A 24185-nucleotide genomic window follows, 5' to 3' on the forward strand; every position below is an offset into this window, starting at 1 on the left:
TGCATCTACCAACTTTTTCTATAAGGGTTAGGTAGTAAATATTTTTGGCCTTTTGGGACTTAAAGTCTTGTTTCAATTATTCAATTCTGTTATGAAAAACCCATAGATTATATGTAAAGAAACATATGGCTGTGTGCCAATTAAACTTTATTTACTTAGAGATGGCAGGCAAGATTTGGCCTAGGGTATAGTTTGTCAATCTCTGGATTAAACAATTAGTTAAACATATGGCTAGAGTAAATGACACATGGCATATCTACATGTTAAAGTATTGACAAAGTATTTTGTCTTTTTCATCTTTCTAAAAGAATGGGCATATGGAAATTATTACTCTGATCTTCCTAATTAAGTTATATTTGATTTATTCATTTGTTAATTTTTTTGTACTTTGCTTATTGGTATAATTTATATTTCTACAACTAATTACTGTCTGCAATATATCTGTTTTCCACCTAAGTATATATTGTACACTGTATGACTGCATTGAAATTTGATTCTTTTTAGTATTTTTCACTCATACAGAAAATTTAACAATGTAAAAAGCTAAAATGGAATATTGTAATCCATCATTGTTTCAGTTACAATTGAGAAAGATCTGTTTATCAGGATTTACTTAGTTCATTAGTTGATTGCTATAATTTGTTGTTTCGTCAAACTGTAACTTTGTATTTATGTACTTAAAACATTAAGGATTTCTAATTTATAACAGATTAATCTACTTCTGGCTTTGTTTTATTGTGAAATAATCTATTTACTTAAATTATTCTTTTGATAATAGCTTAATTAATTTGTCAGATAAATGTTTATATGACTCATACTAAAACCATACATTTCTTTCTTAAATGGTTACAGGCAAGAATTGGATCCATGTAAAGCTGAGCTGACTATTTTAGGGAGGAATACACAAACATGCGAATCTATCAATCATGTACTTGGAAAAACCCAGCCAAAATCAGGATCTGTCTTTATTGGTGGATTTCCAGACCTTCATGGGAAAATCCAGGTATTTCTATAGATGTTTTAAAATATTAATTATGTCATCATATTGAAAAATGTAAAAGAAAAACTTTAGAAATATTTTCTGGCTGGCTAGTGGGGCCATTTGCATGGTTTCAAAAAAGTTTTTGAGTGATTCTACTAACATATATATTTTTATCTATTATACTGAAGTATAATAGAAGTTTACTGTTCTCATTAAAAAATCGCTCCAATGTCAGTCTGTTTTTCCATCTTATGGCTATAGTATGTGTATTACATTTCTTAATACTATTTAGCATGTGTGATTTGTCCACTAAGATAGTGATTTTCACTGGATATTTCAATGGATTCACTTAATAACACACCAAAAATATGGTTTGAGAAAAAGAATTGGAAGACCATCCCCAGTCTCTGTTTTGTATGAGATTACCAAAATGTGAGAACGTTTATTACAGAGTTTTGAGCACAGAGCACATGCCAGCCCACTCTCTAAATTTCCATTTAGATAATTAGCTTATTGTCTTCATTATTAAGCTATATTTTAGGAAAATAGCTTGAAAGCTGACTTAAATGCTATTATTTGGTTCCTTTTTATGTTGTTGCAGCAAATTGCTTTAAAAATTTAAGGTTGTTTGTTAAGTATACCAGTAGCTTATTACATTTATTAATCTTTTCCCTTATTATATTTACCATTGCATTTTACCTATTTGAACATACTATTTTTATATTATTGGAAATATAAAATGCTATTGTTTCAAAGTCCCACAAATAATGCAAATTGATATACATACATCTACTTACTGTAAATATCATGACTATATAGTATACAAGATAAAACAAAAATAGACATAACAAAATTCATCAACATATTTGATGTGACACATATGCCTTTAATGAAATAAGATAATTCTGTATCTGTAAGCATGAAGAGATTTAGATTCAGATTTACTCCATTAGCAGTATATTTATTGATCATTAAACAGATATTTGTGACTTTTTCTTTTTTTTTTTCTTGAGACGTGACTTTTTCTATAACGTTAATGTGCTTCATTGACTTTTTCGTAAATGAAACCATTCTAAAAGTTCCATGATAGTAAAAAATATGTTTTGCTTACTTTTTTATACACCAAGGCAAGGACAGTTCCTGTCACATTGTTGGAGCTCAATGAATGGCTTTTAAATAGCGGCCTCAGTTAAAGAATGGATGAAACATAAATAAAACCTTTCATAATTTACATTTGTCCTCTTATTTCATAACTATATTTTTTCCAAATAAAATATAAATTTTAATATAGAACTAAATTTAATTGTGCATACATTAATTGAGTGTAATTTATCAAGACTAAATTAGCTACCCCTGAATATAAATATAGCTGAGCATTTACTTTATTATAAATACAAACATGCAGAAGCAATATAGAAAAATAGAAAAAGATGTCTTCTGACCTCCCTGAAGAAGTAGAGGAGTTGTAATTAGAGATTTGAAGAAAGATCAAGTGTCTTCCTGGTAAATAATATGTAGGCTGTCATTGCAGACAGAGACAATATTACATATACACAGGCTTAGGTAATGGAAGGGTCTGAGGGAGAGGGAGGTGGAGTAGACATAATTTATTATTATGGAGACATGTGGTTTGATATGAAGTGAGCAGAAAGAAGACTTGATTTTGGATAGGTGAGTGGGAGCCAGAGAATAATTAATCCTATGTAAAATGCAAAATAGTATATATTTACATATTGCTGCCATATACATATACTCTACATTACATACTTCTTAAATGGGGGAGCCATTTAAAAAGTTTGAGTAGGAATTGTCATCATGCTATGTTCACTCTGATAGCAACCGAAGTGTACAACTGGAGGGGTTAGGACTACATTGTAAGAAATGGCGAAGTCAGGTTTATTCAGAATAATTAAACAAAAAAGGTATTTTGGCAATAAGGGTGGGAGATAATTATGAATGCTATTGAACTTAAAAATAATTATTGGCAAAAAATATATAGAAAATTTGGAATTTTAATGACCAGGTTGGCTTATGTAACCATAGAATTTATAGTCCCCTTCTCAAAATGGGGAAAGAATCTAGGATTATTTATAGGGAAAACGGCAGGTTTGTCATTGCATTTGAGTTGCTGATATGGTTTGGCTCTGTCTCTACCTAAATCTCATTTTGAGTTGTAATAAACTCCATGTGTCAAGGGTGGGGCCAGGTGGAGATCATTGAATCATGAGGGTAGTTTCCCCCATACTGTTCTCCTGGTAGTGAATAAGTCTCAGGAGATCTGATGGTTTTATAAATGGGAGCTCCCCTACACAAGCTCTTGCCTGATGCCATATAAGACGTGACTTTGCTCCACATTTGCCTTCCACTGTGATTGTGAGGCCTCACCAGCTGTGTGGAACTGTTGAGTCAATTAAACCTCTTTCCTTTATCAATTACCCAGTCTCAAGTATGTCTTTATTAGCAATGTGAGAACAGACTAATACAGTTGCTTTTGGGCAGAAATGATTTTCAAATATTTAACAACTGGCTTGCCATCACCACTAATCCATCAGTCTATTGTGTGTGTTCCTGCTGAATATCATTCCTATTAGTGGAATGTTGTGATGCACGAGTCATTTGAAATATGGGCCTTCGGTTCACAAAAGATCATTAACGTATGGCTGTGGGAGTCTGCACAGGAGATAGTGGAAGCCATAATAACTGATTGAATTGATTTTGAAGATTAAGATAAAAGAAGGCTGAGAATTGGGAATCAGCAATCAAGAACTAGGCTAAGAAAGAGATACACGCCAAATTAGTTAAGGAATAGAGAGGCTGGCAGTAGACAAAGGAAAAACATGTCACAAGAACCAAAGATGGAAAAAGAAGCATCTGTTGAACACCAATGTTACAAAAGGTCACCCATCAGTTTCTGGAGAAAAATGTTAACAAAAATCAAATTGTAATATTCTGAGGAAGAATACATGAGCTGGAAGAAGCAACAGAGTGGTTTTAGGTTATTTTTCTAGAAGCTTGTTAATAAGTTAGAGAGGTTGTTATGTAGGGGAGGACAGAGTTTTGAAATTTCAGAGAGATGATGATAATAATTGACTATATTTCTAAAGACTTTTTCTCCTAAAACCTTGTCTGAAACATTGGCCTTTACTAAAGGATTATCTCACTAAAAAACTTGACATTCATCTTGTGATGTAAGGGAACTGGACATTTGTTATAATCAAATTTGGAGGAACATTCAGTATTTGGACCAATAAAGTTACCTTGAAATTAAAAAGGCAGCCAGCTAAGCAGGTTTTCCCTCCTTGTTAAATATGCTGTAGTTGAAAGATTTTATGTCAGCCCCTCATTGATTTTTTTAATTCTTTTTTTATACTGTTACAGTGTCACAGTAACTATGTGTGTATGTGTGTGTGCTAGAATATATATGTGAGACATACACTTATATTGCTATATACCAGATGACTGGTACAAACTGTAAAACGTATCTAGATGATAATACTCAAAGAGAACTCCTTTGATGAATCAGAAAAAGAAAGATAGGAAATTCAGCCTTCTGAATATGTTTCTGGGCAATGCGACTCCTCTGAATATCTAAGTATCATGCAGGCTCTATCTAATCATTGTGTTCTGATTAAGAGCTGTTAAAGCACAGTGGGCTGTTAGTGCTCAGAAAATTAAAAACAACAGGTTTGTAATATAAAACACTAAGGAAAAGAACTATAGTTGATTCCTCGAGCCAAAAAGTGTTAAGTTACATTTATGCTCTCACCTCTAAGTTTCCAATAATGTCTTTCTAAACTGGCCAGAGCCCCTCCACATGATAAGAGTCCCTAATCCAATGTGTATGTGCTGACAGGTTGTTTAATGCTTCCTTTAACAAAATCACCCAGAGCTCAGTATGTGAGAAGAGAATGAAACAGACACTTTCAATTTTGTGCCTGGGGTGTGAAAAACTCTGCTTCCCCTGATGACCATAAACGATGATAACTTTCAAGGTCTGATTGTAAATGCCTTCTCTCTGGTGGTAGAAAAACACTTTCCTTGGTAGTGCTTTAATTGCTCACACTTTTCAGTGCATGGACTCTTGCTATCGGGTCCAAGTTAGTTAAGGACACCAAACCTTAATTCCTAGTAAATGCAGATGTTACCAGCTATTCTCTTTGCTAAGTATGAGAGGAAATAAAATAATTATGGAAAGAAATAAATATTGTTAATTAGATTTGTTTTTTATATATGCAGAAGTTGATATTATAAGTTCTAGAAAGATGCTACTTTTTTTCAGATGCAAGTAAGTCACTAGGATTGAAAACACATGTGTGATTGCATGTACTATTATATTGGACTGGAATTTTTGAAGAATTAGTGACTCACTCCAAAAATCTAAACATTATCTTAATTTTCAAATTAATTTATAATTTCAACATAGTAAAGAAGTTTAATAATTTATTTTTTTTTAATTTCTAGTGAATTTATTTAGAAATAAGGACACTGGTGAAGCAAGTAAGTGTTATGCACTTCATGTATGTTCAAGACATTGACTTACAAAGTCAATAATTCGTTTGCTACATTCACTTTTATAAAAAGGCCTGTCAATCATTAGCCATCAAAATCCTTTAGCCAAAATAAATTACCATTAAATGTCTAAAACATAAAAACACGATTCTCTTTGAGGACTTGTGAGAGATTCCTGAAGAACAAATGAAAAAAGAAACCACTTCAATTATCTGTAGAAAATTTGGGTTGCTTATATTACTTGTCCCAGCTTATCAAGTTAGAGACGTTATATGTATCTAATGGCACCTCACTAAATGTGTTTATGATATTCTGTAAAAGGATGCTTGTCAATCTTTTTGAGCTCTTCAAAGACACTTGTCTAATGGACACAAAATAATTAGAAAAAATTAAAACACACCATTGAAGAAATCCAGAAAGGTAACAACATTCAACACTTTTGGGTTTTATAAATTATAGGGATAAAAGTTAATCATTACCCTGTCCTCATTTACTGTCCAACAATGTATAAAAAGAGAATCACTGCACAACAAATATAAGTCTCTTAAATAGCCATTTATAGGGGTCCACTTCCTGGTGAAAATAAACCCAAACCTCTGATAAACATAAGCAAAGTAATAGAGACATCAAGGTTTCACTGCCATGTTTTATGATCCATTGCTCCTTCTAGAGGTTATGTGGTAAATGATTCATTCATTCACCCATCTGCTTATTCCGCTGGACTACCATGTGGACACGGGCATCGGGTGTCTATTCTGCTGAGAGCACTTAATCACAAGTCAAGACATTATCAGATGCAGACTCATCCGATAAGAATTATTTCCCATTCATTGCACATATAAGAATCACTTTCAATTTACAATTTATTCCTACATGAGGACCCACCTTGTTTTTTGTTTGTTTGTTTGTTTTGAGACAGGTTTTCACTTCTGTCACCCAGGCTGAAGTGCACTGGTGCAGTCTCGGCTCACTGCAGCCTCGACCTCCTGGGCTCAAACTATCTTCCCACCTCAGCCCCGCAGTAGCTAGGACTACAGGCATGTACCACCATACCCTGCTATTTGAAGTTAATTTTTATTTTTTGTAGATATGGGATTTCTCTATGTTTCCCAGGCTTGTCTCAAACTCCTGAGCTCAAGTGATCCATCCACCTCAGCCTCCCAAATAGCTAGGATTACAAGCATGAGCCACCATGCCCAGCCAGGCCTTGCCTTTCTTAGTGAGACAATAATATACCATGGATTGGACTCCACTCCCTGGAGCAGCAGAAACTGGCTCCTACCCAACAGAAGGAAACCTCTTTTCCCACCACTCCACTTTTTCCCACCCACCACTCTTCCCATTTTTTACTCTGATGCATCTTTTTTCAGCTCTGCATCTATGTATTCCTGTCCTTATAAAACTCTTGAGTGCCAGTAGTCCGGAAGGGCCTGTCCCTGGATCTGTCTCCACTCAAGATTCTCTCTTAATCCGTTGGACCTCTGTTTGATCTCTCCATTTCTGTGTTCTTCTAGTTTGAAACGGTCTCCATTCATTTAATCATAGTTTCTTCTATTCAAGCACTCTCTGGTTTAGATGTACCACTGTATTTATATCATCCTAATTATTTCATCTAATTAGAAAATGCAGAAATAAATTGTACATTTGCACATGTAAACCTATGAAGATGTGAGAGGGAGATGTCAAGCATCAGCCTCAGACTTCTGGATTAAGCAACTAAATGGAGGTGAGGGTCATTACTAAGATGGGGAAGATCGAGAAGAAAATATTTAGGGGAGAATAACAAGACAGTTAGTTTAGACACTTTTAAGTTTGAGGTGTTTCTGAGGCTTGTAGAGAAAGCTACCAAGTTAACACTCACATTCATGATTCAGGAAGTTCTCAGGCTGTAGTGTTTAAATACGTGAGGCCAGATGACATAACCTCGGGAGAGGGTGAAGAGAATGAGATAGGAAGGCCGAGAACAAAGTCCTGAGGAAATCTGACATTTAATAAGAAAGTAATTCAATATCAGGCAGAAAAATAGGCAGAAGGGCAAGGGCACAGCTGAGAAAATGTATTATCATTAAAGCCAGAAGAACAAAGTTTTGAGAAAGAGGGGCTGTTCAATCTTGCTGCAGTGAAGTCTAGCAAGAATAAGGGCTAAAACTTAAACTAAAAATCAAAAACCAAAATAGAATAAGGGCTGAAAGGCATCCACTGGATTCTTTGATATGGATATTATTAATACACTTATAAAAGAAATGACCACCTCTATTAAAGCCCATGATGATGAGTAAAGGAACACCATCTGTATTCTTTTAAGAACTAATGCTTTGCCCTGACAAAAGGGGGATATTTTAGATAAACTTGCTTACTGTTAACTGATAAGTATGTAAATTGCAACTGCAGGGAAAAGTTCAATACATATATAGTTTTTCTAAATCTGCATTAAAAAGCCATCTAGCATCACTTAAAAAGTTGAAGATGTACATATCCAAAACAACAAAATTTTCCTGTTTAGGTGAAATTCTTTGATGTATATATAAGGAGACATGGTACTGGAATGTTCATAACAAAAGTCTGTGTAATATAAAAAGTAAAAACAACAATAATGTCCACTTACAGTAGTATGTATACTGTATATACCAAAAAACATATGCAGTAGTGAAAATTCTCACCTGTACACATCAACATGAATACATCTCAAAAAAATAACGTGGAAGAGAAAAAAAGAAAGTCACAAACAAATATCCCCATTATATAAATTTCCCAAATAGGAGAACCTAAACAATATGTAATCTCTGATATATTTGCGTGTGTGTGTATGTGTGTGTGTGTGTGTGTGTGTGTGTGTGTGTGTGTTTGGTAGATGATAAAGAAATAAAGGACTAGAAAACTCAGAAATCAGTACAGGGATAACCACGTAAGAATGGAGAAGAGATCAAAGAGTAGTTTTTAAGGCTCAAAGCAGGTATCACCATTGCTCATAATGCCTTGTACTAACTAGGTAGAGAGTACATGCATGTTCATTTTATCACTAGTCTTTAAAATACTCATATCCTCATATCCATTATATAATTGTATGCATATACACCTGTGGGTGTTATACATGCAATATCTGTGTTGTAATCTTTTTTTTTTTTTTTTTCTGAGATGGAGTCTTGCTCCGTCACCCAGGCTGGAATGCAGTGGCATGATCTCGGCTCACTGCAACCTCCGCCTCCCGGGTTCAAGCAATTCTCCTGCCTCAGCCTCCCAAGTGGCTGGGATTACAGGCACCCGCCACCACTCCTGGCTTATTTTCGTATTTTTAGTAGAGACGGGTTTAGTCATATTTGCAAGGCTGGTCTCGAACTCCTGACTTCATGATCCACCTGCCTCGGCCTCCCAAAGTGCTGGGATTATAGGCGTGAGCCACCCTGCTCGGCCATAATCATCTTTATTTTTTAAAGTGCCTGTAGTATAACAATCAGTGCTATTGGTGTATAGCAATTTAATTTTACCAGATTCATACCAATAATTACATTAAGTTAAATATTGTAACTTCAATTTTATGACTTTGTGGACTTGTTTCTATTAAGCTTGTCAAATTGTTTTGGTTTTATAATTTTATGAGGCAATGAATATGAGGAAATTGTATCTAAGTTTATATTTCACATAAAGTGTATAAAATAGTAGTATTTTACTAAAATTAGTAGTAAGGGAATACTGAAGATTTCTGAAACTTATTTTTCTGTGAAAAATGTCCGTACATCACAGCTTTGAGCAATATCAGTACTGAGTTTGAAAAGTGATGAAGCTATAAATGAAAAGAAACCAGATAGAGGGCCAAATAGTTTCCTACAGCTATTATACATGGGGTGATTATTGAAATCCCAAACACAATTTAACATATTTACATTTGTTTTTACAAGTTGTTGTTTCAAGCATATAGTTATTAAGCATGCTTCATAGCCTTTTGGTACTCAAGCCAAACTCTTTACCCTCAAAGAGAATGATGTCTATAATGTAATGCTCTGTAACTGCCTGGAGTAAAAAAAAAAAAAAATGAAGTTGCAAATCAGCAAACATTGCTACATGGGGGAAGATCTATATTTTAATAAATTTATATTCTTTTCCCAGACACAATTTGAGTTCATAGAAAAAATACTAGGCTTGAAACAAGGACACCTGGTTTTTAGTCATGCCTCTGCCACAAAATAATGAGTTTTGTGACATTGTTAAGCATTACTTGAAATCTCTTTCCCGTAAGCTACTCTTCCATAAATGATGAAGTTGGACTACGTTTTTTTTTTAAGTTTATTCCAGTTCAAGATGATTCTATGCATATATATGGAGGCATATTTATATATATGTCACATACCATTTCCTCAGCATATAAATTGCGCAGACATTCTTTGTATTAAGATATTATTTCAGTCACAAATTCTACTGTGTTCTGCTCACCTAGGATCACCTCCCTTTCATGTGCTATCCCTGAGGACACTTCTTGAGAGACTCCCATCTGGTGTTCCTTCTGTTCTGCTTAAATTTTCACTTAATTCTAAAAGATCTCAAAGGCTTTTCATTTTAAAATTAACAAAAACAAGTCAACAAAACTATACAATAACACATCTCAGGTCTATAGTTTAAACTACCAAATAAATTTACAGAAGAAAATAGAGACAAATGAATATATATTCACTTGTTTCTACATTAATAGATTTATCAGATCAAAGTCCATCAATTTCCCTTGCAAGTGGTTAGGGAAAAATGGGTAAAGTAAAACAAGAAGGAATCTGGTTTATATTAGTTAGGGAATTCTAGTAATATAGATCACAATTTAAAAACCCTGTTTAATTTTGCAGTGTGGTCTGTGTAACTCAACAGCAAGTAAAATAAAATCAATTTTTGGCTTAAGTGCTTTGGGGCTATTAATTTGGGAGATAGTTTTCTAGTGAAATTTAAGGACTTAAGGCTAATTTAGCTAAAGGCTATAGAACAGAAACCCCAGGTGAATGATCTTACATAAGAAAATAATAATGTAAAATTTAAGGAGGCTGAGAACTGAAAAAAATATGTGAAGCATGAATTTAGAGAATTTTCAGCATAATCCATAAAGATAAAAATAAAGTACTTTGTAAAGTCAATTGTAAAATATTATATATGCCTTTATCAGTAACTACACTGCTCCTTCAAAGACAGAAACTGAACAGTATCTAGTTATAGGGCATGATATGACATAACTGGCTTTCTGATAATTAAAAACCAATCCTCTTAGTGCTAAGACTTTGTCAACTTAAGGTTTTTGAGATATGATCCATTTTCTCCATGACATGTAATAGTGCTTTCTTATGAAGTCAGTAATATCACTACAAGTGCTAATTCAAAAGGGCCAGTAGAGATGTGGGATTAGGAATTGTAGGTGTGGAGTTGGAATCCTAGCTCCCTCAATTCATTGCCATGGTGCCTTGGGCAAGCCACGTACCCTTGCTTGGGCTTTTTCTTTACCTGCAAAATAGAGACTCTACCTTCTTAAGGTTTTAGGAAGAATGATTAAGATATTGCACGTTAAACATTTAATAACTGTTACCCTTTACTATTATTTTAAGTTTCCCCCCAGCATTGATATTTCATTCTACTCTGTGCTAATCAAACATAAAAAAAATTTTTGAAGTTATTTCTAGTCCTATATACTCCATTCTGGAAATGAAAGTTTAGAAATTGACTGTGATGCACAAATAGAAGCTCATGTTATGAAGCATTTGATCCTAGTTCATATGCTAAATAATAATGTTTTAAATATTTAGTTTAAAAATAATTATCATTTTGGTTTTCTAAAATACTCACCATGTTTTATTTTTATATTACTTAGAAAAACAGATTAATGAATACTCAGCCTGCTGGTATTTAAGACAGTGTAACTTGTCTACCCTTCTAGAATAAGAAAACAAAAATTATTTTCATGCTTCCATGAAATCTTGTTCTTCACTGTCACTGATGTTGTCTGTTAACTGTTCCTCAGGCTTTGACACTATATCCATTAATCTTTATTATTAAAGGGAGGAAACACATCATGTATACAACATTAAGGGACATTCATGCACTCATTCAACAAGTAAGCAAGCATTCTGGAGCATGTAGCTTTTTTTGTTTGTTTGTTTGTTTGGCTAGGGTCAGCTGTAAGTTCATGCCAAATATTAGCTCATTTAATCCTTACAACAACCCAGTAGATGCGTACTTACCCATATTTTACAGCTAAGGAAATTGAAGCACAGCAAGAACAAGTAATTTGTTCAAGCTTATACAACAAGACAGTGATGGTATGAGGATTTGAACCCAGTCAGCATAGCTCCAGTATCTACTTTATTATAAATCTTACTTGCTTTGGTTATTAGACCACAATGGAGAGATCGGGTCTGATGTTTCAACCATGTAAGATCATTTTGGAAGATCATTTGTTCATTAAAAAAAATCAAAAACACAACTTTACAAAATGCCTTTATAAAATCATTGTCCTTCTAATAGTTAATAGTTATTAAGCACATTCCCTTTGGTAAATACTCTTATAATTACTTCACATTTACTATCTCAATGTTTTAAGTAATTCTTTGCAGTAAGTAATATTAGTATCTACATTTCACAGATAAGGGAATTGAGGCACAGAGAGGCTGAATGGCCTGACTTTAGTTACACAGTCATTGAATACAAGGGCCAAAATTCAAACCCACACTTTTAAAACCTATGCTATACTGCTTCACTACAAATAACAAAGTCAAACACCTTTTACCCAAACCATTGTTTTGGGTCTCCTTTGAGTGACTTTTAATGCAATGTCTGTTTTAAACAAAGTTTTAAAAGCATTTAGTATTATAACAAATTTAAAAATCCTAATATGTTTCTTGGATTCACTATCTATGGACGCTCCTTTTGAATCAGTTCATATTCTGAAAAAGATCTTAATTCATTAGTATGCTTTCTTTCAATGAGATAAGAGCCGACAAAAATAAATGAGAAATTCATTCATTTATTAATCCAACAAATCTATCTATCTATCTATCTATCTATCTATCTATCTATCTATCTATCTATTCATCCAGCTAGAGAGTATCCACTGTGTGCCAGGCATTATTCTGTGTTGGGGATTCACTGGTGAATAATCTCCATCTTCCTGGATCTTATGCATTAATGAAAATATTCACAAAGCCTTTCTCTGCCTTCTCAGGGTCAGTGTTTTAAGGTGAGGTAGTGGGTGTAGTCAAAGATATCAGCCAGGTTTCTCTTCTGGGCTGATTATGTAGCTGAGGAAAACTACCCTGAGATAGAAAATATAGTAAAGGAAGCAAGTCAATGAGAAAAGATGATAAATTCACTTTAAAAAAAAATAAATTTTATTATGTATATTTGATGCTTGTTGTAAGCCTCAAATGACGAACCCACTTTTGTACCAATTAGTCTAAAGTGCCTGTGGGAAAATCAGGTTGAGATTTCCCTGAGACAATGACTTCATCCCAGAGGCGATGTCTGATGGGTTAGCTGTAGGGGAAGCAATGAGAGGGAATGTGATTATCCTAGAGAGAGTGCAGAATTCTAAAGCCACCTCTCAGAAAACAAAATAGCTCAGGCCCCTCACATACCTTGTAGAAATTGTTGGAATTCTCAGTATGTATGGAGCAGGGAAGTTTCTAAGATATTATGTCACTGACTTATTTCAGATTCTTCAGCCTCCTTTTATTCCAGTTTGCTAACACTATTTTTTCCCCAGTCCTTCATTTGCCGGGGTATTTATCCTTGGGGTTGTAGTTCCATGTAGTTGTCCCCAGACCCCATTTTGTCTGTATCTTTGGTGTGACTTCTTGTCTCTACCTAGAAAACCATCTCTAATTGCCCCCAGGAAGCTCCTGTTGTCCTGCCCTCCAATTCCTCAAGGAAGGTTTCCCTGACAATGAAGTCTGAGTTAACTTCCCCTAAACAGGATTCCACAGAAACCTGTAGATTTGTGTCTATTCTAGCAAATATTATCTTATTTTTACTGCAATCATCACTTTGTCTTCTGTCCTCTTCCACTATGGTGCATACTCTTTGAAATGATAGATCTTTCTTATTTTGCTTTTTAATCTCCATGGTTTATATCTGCCTCTAGAAGGACTCACTATTTTTATTGAATAGCAGGATATTGAATATAATTTTATTTTGGGTTTGCATTAATTTCAATGGAATAGAATTTAGTTTGCATTAGGCTCGCTGGTAAAAATGAAAAAAAACACAATTGTTGACAAAAGGATACTCTTGCATTGATTTAGTATCATTTCTGTTGTTTGAGATTGTGTATCATAGAGCCTTATATATAGAATGTATCATTTTTTAAACTTTCAAATATATCTTTGCTTTTGTCTGTCTCCTTTCCTTTGTCCTTCTCTAAAAAACCTATTAATACAAAGTGGAGAAAATAATCTATAATAATCAAACCTCTCCTTCACTCCTCATTTTTACTACCATTGGCCAGAATTTCCTCTTTTTACAAACTGTCTTGAGTCAATTTGGCTCTTCAGCTGTCTTCAGGTTTTTTGTAAGCACCTGAAGACTCTGGTAGGTAGATAGTATCTGCCATATCTCCTACCCCACACCCTCACCTGCATGTGGTATATTACAAAGAAAGCAAGCCTGGGTTAAACTCTGTCCAACATGTAAACATTTATTAGCCGAGAGGCATAAAATAGTTATTACCACCCTTTCATTTAGTCTGGAAAAATCTCACACTGTCCTTAAGCTCTTTAACTCATATTTTCAATGAAGAGTTAATTTTGAGGCTAACATATGGCATTCTGATGGCAGCAATAGCAAATCAGCATTGCGATATAGGCAAGTGACAGCTTCTGTAAAGTGGAAGAAAAAAATGACAAATGAGATTGCATACCAAAAGTCATTCTTTGCCTGCCATACATGTTCTTAATTGGAAAATCTTTCCAAATGACCACAGGATTGGAAAATACTTATTCGTATACTAATTAACAAAATATATTTTGTATTTTCATAAGGACATCTGAAGTATTAAGTAACCAATTTTTAAGTGTTAATTTCTGATTAAGATATTTATGTATTGCTTTGTAATGAATTAACTCCAAAACCTTAGTACTTAAAAATAACAGATATAATTTATTTCCTCACGGTTCTGCAATTTTGCTAAGAGTCAGTGAAGAGAACTCTTTTTTGCTCCACTTGGAATCTTTTAGGAATGAAATGTCCAAAATGACCTTTTCATTTACGCGTCTCAGCAAAGACAGTTGGAAAAGAAAACTGACTAGACTGCCAGCTCTCTCCCTCTCCCTCTCTCTGTCTCTCTCATTCTCTCCATAGTACCTTTCTGTATGCTTACCTGGGACTACTTTACCATTGGCAGCTTCAGGGTACTAGATTTCTCCCAAACATAAAAGCATAAGCTAAGATGGGAGACAAGCAGCAGCTCTTGTATGCCACTCTCACGGAGAGGAAACAAAAGGGCCAGTGAACACTGGCCCTGTAAGGCTGATCATCTGAGAAACTAGTTGGGATCAATTAAAGCAGAAGGGGAACACAGGAAGCAGAGAAGAGCAAAGCTGGGCACCCGCCTATCTGGCCTCAGCATGGAGCTAGGAAAACCTCTCCAACATGGGAAAGGGTGAATAAGTGAGAGTGCCCAGGGGCATTCATGCTTTCCACAGGGACCTGTGCAAGACTGTGATAGGGAGAATCCCTCAGCACCCCTGCACCCACCCCCACACCCACCGGCCTTCTAGACTGAAGCAGAGAACCACTTGGATGTTATGCAGAGGTAATTCTCAAGTCAACAGGACCTCTACAAGCCTTGGGCCACAAAGCCTGCCAGCACTGGCGCCACAGACCCAATAGAGGCCATAGTTGTGGTGCCTCGGATTAGATTGCTCCAACCCCCAGGCCCTAACCCCCACACCACCCATCCCCCACCCCCCTACCTCCACCCTCCCATACTCCCCGCCAACCCTACCAGAGGGGATTTGGCACCAGCTTTCAGCCCAGTGGTCTCCCTTCACCCTGAACTGGGCCAGCCACTTTACCTGCCCCGCCACTAGTAGCCAGGTAGGCAATGCTTGCTAGAGTTTCCAGCCAAGTGATCCTGCTTCTGTGTGAACTCAACTGGAGAGTGCAGCTAGAAGCACCTGGCAGGGCAGGCATCCCCACACACCCCAGCTGCTGATAGCCAGGCAGGTAATGCCTACTAGCGCTTCTGACTCTGTGGTCCTTCTTCTGTGAAAACTCAGCTGGAGAGCACATCTTCTATTGTCCCAGGAAACATGGAAAGCAGGGTGCATGACCCACCCACCTCTACCGATAGCCAGGTGGGAAAAGCCTTCTAGAGCTTCTGGACCAACGGTCCTGCTTCTGTGGGAACTTAGCTGGCAGGCATAGACTTCTTTTGTCCCTGGAGGAACCCAGATGCTCTACCCACCCCTCCTGCTGATAGCCAGGTGAGCCATACCTGCTAGAGCTTCTGGCTCAGCAGTCCTACTTCTTCCTGAATTTGCCAAGGGACACAGCTTCCTGTTTCCCTGGAAACACCTGGATGGCAGGGCAGGCAACTCCACCCACACCAACCTCTCCTTGCTAGACAGGCTACACCCACTAGAGCTTCCAACCCAGTGGTCCCAATTCCACCCAAACTCCGCATGCAGGCACAATCCTCTGTTTCACATGAAGCACACAGACAGCAGTTTAGGGCCAACCTGACAATACAGCTTGTCTGCCAACAGCAGCCCCTGCCTGAAGGAGCCTTGTAGGCCAGAACAAAAGAAATGTGGGCATGAAGACAGTAATCAGAGAGGGCTCCTCCAAGACCCAGGAGTGGACTAGAAGTGAAGCCATTCAACCAAGCACACCTGTACCATTATCAACCCCTCAAAGAAGAAAACAACAACAACAATAAAATCCATCCAAAGGACAGCAACTTCAAAGATTGAAAGAACATAATCCACACAAATAAGGAAAAAACAGCACAATAACTCTGGAAACTCAAAAAGCCAGAGTGTCTTCTTACCTCCAAACAACCACAGTGGCTCCCTAGCAATGGTTCTCAACCAAGCTAAAATGGCTGAAATGTCAGAAATATAATTAAGACTATGGATAGGAATAAAGATTATCAACATACAGGAGAGAGTCAAAACCCAATCAAATCTAAGGATTACAATAAAATAATACAGGAGCTGGTAGACAAAATGGCCATTATAAGAAAGAACCAACTGATCTTATGGAGAAGAAAAACACACTAGAAAAATTTCATAATGCAATCACAAGTATTAACAGCAGAATTGACCAAACTGAGGAAACAATCTCAGAGTTTAAATACTAGCTCTCCAAAATAAATTAGTCAGACAAAAATAAAGGAAAAACAATAAAGAATGAACAAAATCGCTGACAAATATGGGATTATGTAAAGAGACCAAATCTGTAACTCCTTTGTGTTCCTGAAAAAGAGGGTTAAAAGCCAAGCAACTTGGAAATCACATTTCAGGATATCATCCATGAAAATTTCCCCAACCTTACTAGAGAGGTCAACATTCAAATCAAAATGCAGAGAATCCCTGCAAAATACTACACCATCCCCAAGAAGACCACCCCCAAGACACAGAGTCATCAGATTCTCCAATGTGGAGATGAAAGAAAAAAATGTTAAAGGCAGCTAGAGAGTAGGGGCAGGTTACCCACAAAGGATACCCTGTCAGGCTAACAGCACACTTGTCAGCAGAAACCCTACAAATCAGAAGAGATTGGGGGCATATATTCAGCATTCTTAAAGAAAATAATTTTCAACCAAGGATTTCATGTTCAGCCAAACTAAGCTTCGTAAGCAAAGGAGAAATAAGACCCTTTTCAGCCAATCAAATGCTAAGAGAATTTGTTACCACCAGACCTACCTTACAAAAAGTCCTGAAGGGAGGGCTAAATATGGAAAGGAAAGACCATTCCTGGCCACTACAAAAAAAAAAAAAAAATACAAAACACAAGTAAACAGACCAGTGATGCTATAAAGCAGCCATGCAAACAAGTCTACATAATAACCAGCTAACAACATGATGACAAGATCAAATCTGCACATGCCAATACTAACCTTGAAAGTAAACAGTCTCAATGCTTCAATTAAAGGGCACAGAGTGGAAGGTTAGATAAAGAAGCAAAATCCAATGTTATTCTGTCTTCAGAAGACCAATCTCACATGCAGTGACACCCATAGGCTCAAATAAAAGGGATGGAGAAAAACCTACCATGCAAAGGGAAAACAAAAAGGCAAGGGTTGCTCTTTTAATTTTAGACAAAACAGATTTTAAACCAACAAGGATTAAAAAAAAAGACAAAGAAGGGCATTTACATTATGGTAAAGGTCTAATTCAACTAGAAGACCTAACTGTCCTAAAAAAATATGCACCCAACACAGGGGCATTCAGATTCGTAGATCAAGCTCTTAGAGACCTAAAAAGAGACTTAGATGACCACACAATAATAGTGGAAGACTTGAACACTCCATTGACAGTATTAGACAGATCATCAAGGCAGAAAATTAACAAAGGTATTTGGGAATCTCAATTCAACTTGACCAAATAGACCTAATAAACATACTATAGAACTCTCCTCCCAATACCAACAGAATATGCCTTCTTCTGATCTGCACATGCCACATACTCTAAAATTACCCACACAATCAGGCATAAAACAATTCTCAATTAATTTCTAAAAACCCAAAATTGTTCCAACCATGCTCCCAGAATATGGCATAATGAAAATGGAAACCAATACAAAAAAAAAACCATAAAATTACATAGAAATCAAACAGCCTGCTCCTGAATGACTTCTAGGTAAATAAAAAAATAAGTCAGAAATTAAGACATTCTTTGAAACTGATGGAAAAACAATACAACATTCCAGAATCTCTGGGATACACCAAAGCAGTGTTCCAAGGGAAACTTATAGCACTAAACATTTACATCAGAAAGTTAGGAAGATCTCAAATAAACAACCTAACATCACAATTAGAGGAACTAGAAAAACAAGAGCAAACCAACCTCAAGGCTAGCAGAAGACAGGAAATAACCCAAATCATAGCTAAATTAAAGGAAAGTAAGATTCAAAAAACCATAAAGGATCAATGAATTCAGGAGCTTGCTCTTTGAAAGAATTAATATGATAGATAGACTGCTAGCTAGACTAATGAAGAAAAACAGAAGATCCAAATAAATGCAATCAGAAATGACAAAGGGGACATTGCCACTGAACCCCCAGAAATACAAAAAACCATCAGAGACTATTATGAACACTTCTATGCATGCGAGCTAGACAACATAGTGGAAATGGAAAAATTCGTGGAAACATACAACCACACAAGATTGAGCTGAGAAGAGATTGAATCCCTGAACAGACCAATAACAAGTTCCAACATTGAATCATTAATAAAAATCCTACAAACTAGAAATAACCCAGGACCAGATGAATTTACAGCCAAATTCTACCAGATGTATAAGGAAGAGCTGGTACTATTAATACTGAAACTATTCCAAAAAAATGAGGGGGGATTTCTCCCTAACTCATTGTATGAGGCCAAAATCATCTTGATGCCAAAACCTGGAAGAGACACAACATAAAAATAAAACTTTGGCCAATATCCTTGATGAACATAGATGCAAAAATTCTAAACAAAACACTAGCAAACCAAATTCAGCAGCACATCAAAAAGCTAATCTACCATGATCAACTAGGCTCTGTCCCTGGAATGCAAGGTTGGTTTAGCATACACAAATCAATAAATGTGATTCAACACATAAACAGAATTAAAAATAACCACATGGATACCACAATAGACAATGAAAAGGCTTTCAATAAAATCCACATCCCTTCATGTTCAAAACCCTCAACAAACTAGGCATTTGAGGACAATACTTCAAAATAATAAGAGCCATCTATGACAAATACATAGTCAGTATCATACTGAATGGGCTAAAGCTGGAAATAATCCCCTTGAAAACTGGCACAAGACAAGGATGCCCTCTCTCACCACTCCTATTCAGTAGTACTGGAACTCCTAGCCAAAGCAATTAGGCAAGAGAAAGAAATAAAACACATCCAAATAGGAAGAGAGGAAGTCAAACTATCCCTGTTTGCAGACAATATGATTCTATACCAAGAAAACTCCATAGTCTCTGCCCCAAAGCTCCATGGCCTTATAAACAATTTTGGCAAAGTTTTAGGATATAAAATCAATGTACAAAAATCAGTAGCAGTCCTATACAACAACAATATACAAGGTGAAATCCAAATCAAGAATGCAATCCCATTCACAATAGCCACAAAAAGAATAAAATACCTAGGAATACAGCTCTACAATAGAGCTTTAGGGCAAAGACTATGGGATTTTCTTGGTATAGAATCCTATTGTCTGCAAACAGGGATATCGTGGCTATTTTATTTGTGGCTGTTTTGATCAATGTTCTGTAATTTTCACTGTAGAGGTGAAAGACTTCTAAATGAGAATTACAAATCATTGCTCAAAGAAACCAAGAATGACAGAAACAAATGAAAACACATTCCATGCTCATGGATAGGAAGAATCAATATTGTGAAAGTGGTCATACTGCCTAAAGTAATTTACAGATTAAATGCTATTCCCATTCAACTGCCAGTGACATTCTTCAAAGAATTAGAAAAAAACTTTTAAAATTCATGTGGAACCAAAAAAGAGCCTGAATAGCCAAGGCAATGCTAAGCAAAAGACCAAAGCTGAAGTGATCACATTACCAGACTATACTACAAGGCTACAATAACCAAAACAAGATGGCAGTGGTATAAAAATAGACACATGGAACAATGGAACAAAATCGAGAGCCCAGAAATAATGCTGTACACCTATAACTATCTGATTGACAAAACTGACATAAACAAGTAATAGGGGAAGGACTCCCTATTTGATAAATGGTGCTGGAATAACTATTTGACAATGGTTCTGGAATAGCCATAGGCAGAAGATTGGAACTAGACCCTTTCTTTATACCATATACAAAAATTAACTCAAAGTGGATAAAAAACTTAAGTGTAACCCTCAAACTATAAAATCCCTGGAAGATAACCTAGGAAATACCATTCTCAACACAGGACCTGGTAAGGATTTCATGATGCAGACACCAAGAGCAATTGCATCAAAAACAAAAGCTGACAAACGGGACCTAATTAAGCTAAAGAGCTCCTGCACAGCAAAGGAAATATCAACAAAGTAAACCAACAAACTACAGAATGAGGCAAAATATTTGAAAACTATGCATACAGCAAAGATCTAGTATCCAGAATCTATAAGAAATTTGTACAAATTTACAAGCAAAAACAATCCCATTTAAAAATGGGCAAAAGACATGAACAGTTTTCAAAAGAACACACACGTGGGCAACAAACATATGAAAAATGCTCAAAATCACTAATCATTAGAGAAATGCAAATCAAAACCACAATGAGATGCAGTCTCACACCAGTCAGAATGGCTATTACTAAAAAGTCAAAAAATAACATGCTGGCAAGGCTACAGAGAAAAGAGAATACTTATATACTGCTGGTGACAATGCAAATTAGTTGGCAGTTTCTCAATGAACTTAATTACCATTCGACAAGCAATCCCATTATTGGATTCCTAGAAGAATATAAATCATTCTAACCTAAAGACACATGCACATATAGTTTTATCGCAGCACTATTCACAAAGAGCAAGGCAAAGACATGGAATCAAAGTAAGTGCCTATCAATGGTAGACTGGATTAAAAATATGTGGTACATATACACCACGAAAGAAGTCATAAATAAGAATGCTATCATGTCCTTTGAAGCAACATGGATGGAGCAGGAGGCTATTATTGTGAACAAACTAACACAGGAACAGAAAGCCAAACACCACATGTTTTCACTTACAAGTGAGAACTAAACTTTGAGCACCTGTGGACACAGAAGAGAACAACAGACTCCAGGACCTACTTGAAGGCGGAGGGTGGCAAGAGGTTGAGGATCGAGAAACTACCTATTGGATACTATGCTTATTACCTGGGTGATGAAATAATCTGTACACCAAACCCCCACCACACACAATTTACCTATATAACAAACATGCATATGTATGCCTGAACCTAAAATAAAAGTTAAACAAAAGTAGGAGGTGTCAGGCTCCTTGTGTCTAGGCTCAAATATTCCAGAAGGCTGCATTCAGTTAGTCAAAGTTTGCACAGGACAAACCCAGATTCAAGATGAGTGGCACAAGATCTAACCTTAAAGAAGTAATGCCATGGTCACATTGTGGAAGAGCTGAGGGAAGGGAGCCTCAGGGTAGCTCCCCAGGCTGCCGTTGCATAAGTACAGCTCTTCAATGCAGCTGCTCTGAATACAATGACATATGCAATATAGAACACATTATCTGATCCCAATAGACCCCATTCACAATGTGAACAGATCAAAGATAACAGCCATAAGTATTTTTTTTCTGAAATCTAACTAGGTGTTTATCACCAGTTCCTATTTTAGAAACTTTGCTATATGCCCTGGGAGTGGCTCTTAGACACACTGTCTGGTATCTGCGTTCCATCCTCCCTCTCTTTCCAAAAACACTAAATTAAGTTGTAACTGAATAGCTTTCTTTAATAAGTTGAAGGATAGGAGAGCTGAAGTCTCTATATTTTGACCCATCTCTGGCCACTGTATTACAAATATATATAATTTTTTAAATTGTGGGTTTCCTTACTATTAGATAAGTGGTTCATACCGTTAGACAAAAGCCACACTTACGAATCTCCTTAAGACACATTTCTTTCTATTTTGGGCTTGGGTCAGTACCCATGAGACTCTCATGAGCCATTTTGCTAGGAAGAGAGGATCTCTAAAGCATACTTAATATATTCATATGCCCATTTCTTCAGCAGAGACTGTTTAGGAAATGCCACCTTAAATCTTTCTGAGGTTTCAAAAAAGTTAAACCTTTGTTTTGGTGTTTATTATGAGGCTAAATTTGGTGAAATCACCTGGGATTCAACCATTGTTCTGTAACTATTTTTTGCTTTGATAATCTTTTCTATTTTTTAAGCAAGAATGAGGATGAGAAACAGTTTATTTTCAAATCTGTCACGTCCAGGCTCCTTTATACTGCACTAAATTCTTCTTAAATACTGAACATTCTTTGCACATCTCATTCCTTCTAAACTTTGTCATAATCAACTAAAAGAACTTTGTCATGATCAACGAAAAGAAATGCAACTAAAAAGAGTAAGCACTTTCAACAGCCTCGAAATCTTCCTACTCAGATCACAAGATCATTAGGTTTTCTTTCTATTGTCCACATTGCCACAGGTATTAATTTTGCTAATTTTTTTTCTGCCAGTAGATCACTCAGGATCCCTGTTCTCTGGCCTTCAATAGCAACCTCATCCTGTTCTTGCAACCTTTGCTAACAGCCCCCTTGAGAATCTTAAAATCTCTACCCAATACCTGGTCCCCAAAATAAGGCAATATGCTTTACCCTTTTGTTCAAACATCATCCCACTCTTAGATATCAATTTATTTTCTGTACATAAAATAAATTGTTTGCAAATGGCATAAAATGACAAATTTTTTAAATGTTAGTGGGTTAAAGCAATAGATAAAATTTATTTGCTTACAGTTCAGCCATTTGGCTGGTCTAGTGAGGATCTCTCTCTCTCTCTCTCTCTCTTTCTCACCTATTGCCAGTCCATATGGCTAGCTTGACATTTTTATTGTAAAACATGACCATCTCAACTTTCTTGGATTTCTTACATGGTGGCTCCCTTTTTGGAGCACAAAAGCAGACACTGCCAGGCCTTCTTAATTTCTAAGCTCCTGAAATACCACTATTTGGGGAGTCCTAAAGTGTTAACTGTGTTACTTTCAGAATGCTGTCACTGAGTCAACCAATATTAAAGGGAAAGAAAACTTCACTTCTTAATGGCAGAAGAGTAAATTCAACCTGAAAAAAATTAATGTAGGATAAAGATAAGGTTGCAGACTTAGTTATGTGATCTACAAAACCTTAAAATATTAACCAAATATTCCTAAGGTATAGATGAAAAGTAATTCAGGCACATACATCCATCATGCTATTTATACTAACATATTTTCAAATTACAAACAATATGATTCTCTGAACTCTTTTCTAGTTAGTGCCTCTGCAGATTACAGTAGTCCTTCCTTTTCTACAGTTTCAAATTCCATGGCTTCAGTTACCTGTGTACAACCACAGTCCAAATATATTACAGTATTTTGAGAGGAAGAGAGATGACATTCATGTAATTCTTAATATAGTATATTGTTATAATTGTTCTATTTTATACTTGACTATTGTTATTAATATTTTATTGTGTCTAATTTATAACTTAAACTTTATCATAGGTGTATATCTATGCAAAAGGGTATATACTATATAAGGTTCAATATTATTCTCAGTTCACCATATCACCCGTGAATAAGGGGGGACTACTGTACAAATGAATTGCCCTTTATTTGGAGTGGCACACTCTCAGTGCAGAGATGTCAAAGACTGCTGGTTGTAACTTTCCTGTGAGTGTCCATGGCTGTTCTTACACGTTGTCTTACTCCCATGAAAGTGGCCTGATTTTCCAGAGCTTCAGAGGCACAGCTAAGAGTGACGGAGGGGCTGAGACATAGCTTGCCCTGTGGCGATGTTCTAGCCGAT

The 24185-nt window shown here is 36.0% G+C and overlaps 1 protein-coding gene across 2 annotated transcripts in view; it reads left to right on the forward strand.

Annotated features, from left to right (window-relative positions):
- Positions 1 to 24185, forward strand: part of EYS (eyes shut homolog) — a 2056951-nt gene that overhangs the window by 1346882 nt on the left and 685884 nt on the right. For both annotated transcript variants that reach the window (XM_032154320.2, XM_032154329.2), the window contains exon 29: positions 853 to 1003. In XM_032154320.2, coding sequence (XP_032010211.1) covers positions 853 to 1003 — 151 coding nt within the window. The remainder of the gene's footprint in view (positions 1 to 852; positions 1004 to 24185) is intronic.

The sequence above is a fragment of the Hylobates moloch genome, unplaced genomic scaffold (assembly GCF_009828535.3).
Source record: "Hylobates moloch isolate HMO894 unplaced genomic scaffold, HMol_V3 SCAFFOLD_2, whole genome shotgun sequence".
In the NCBI taxonomy this organism is placed as follows: Eukaryota; Metazoa; Chordata; class Mammalia; order Primates; family Hylobatidae; genus Hylobates; species Hylobates moloch.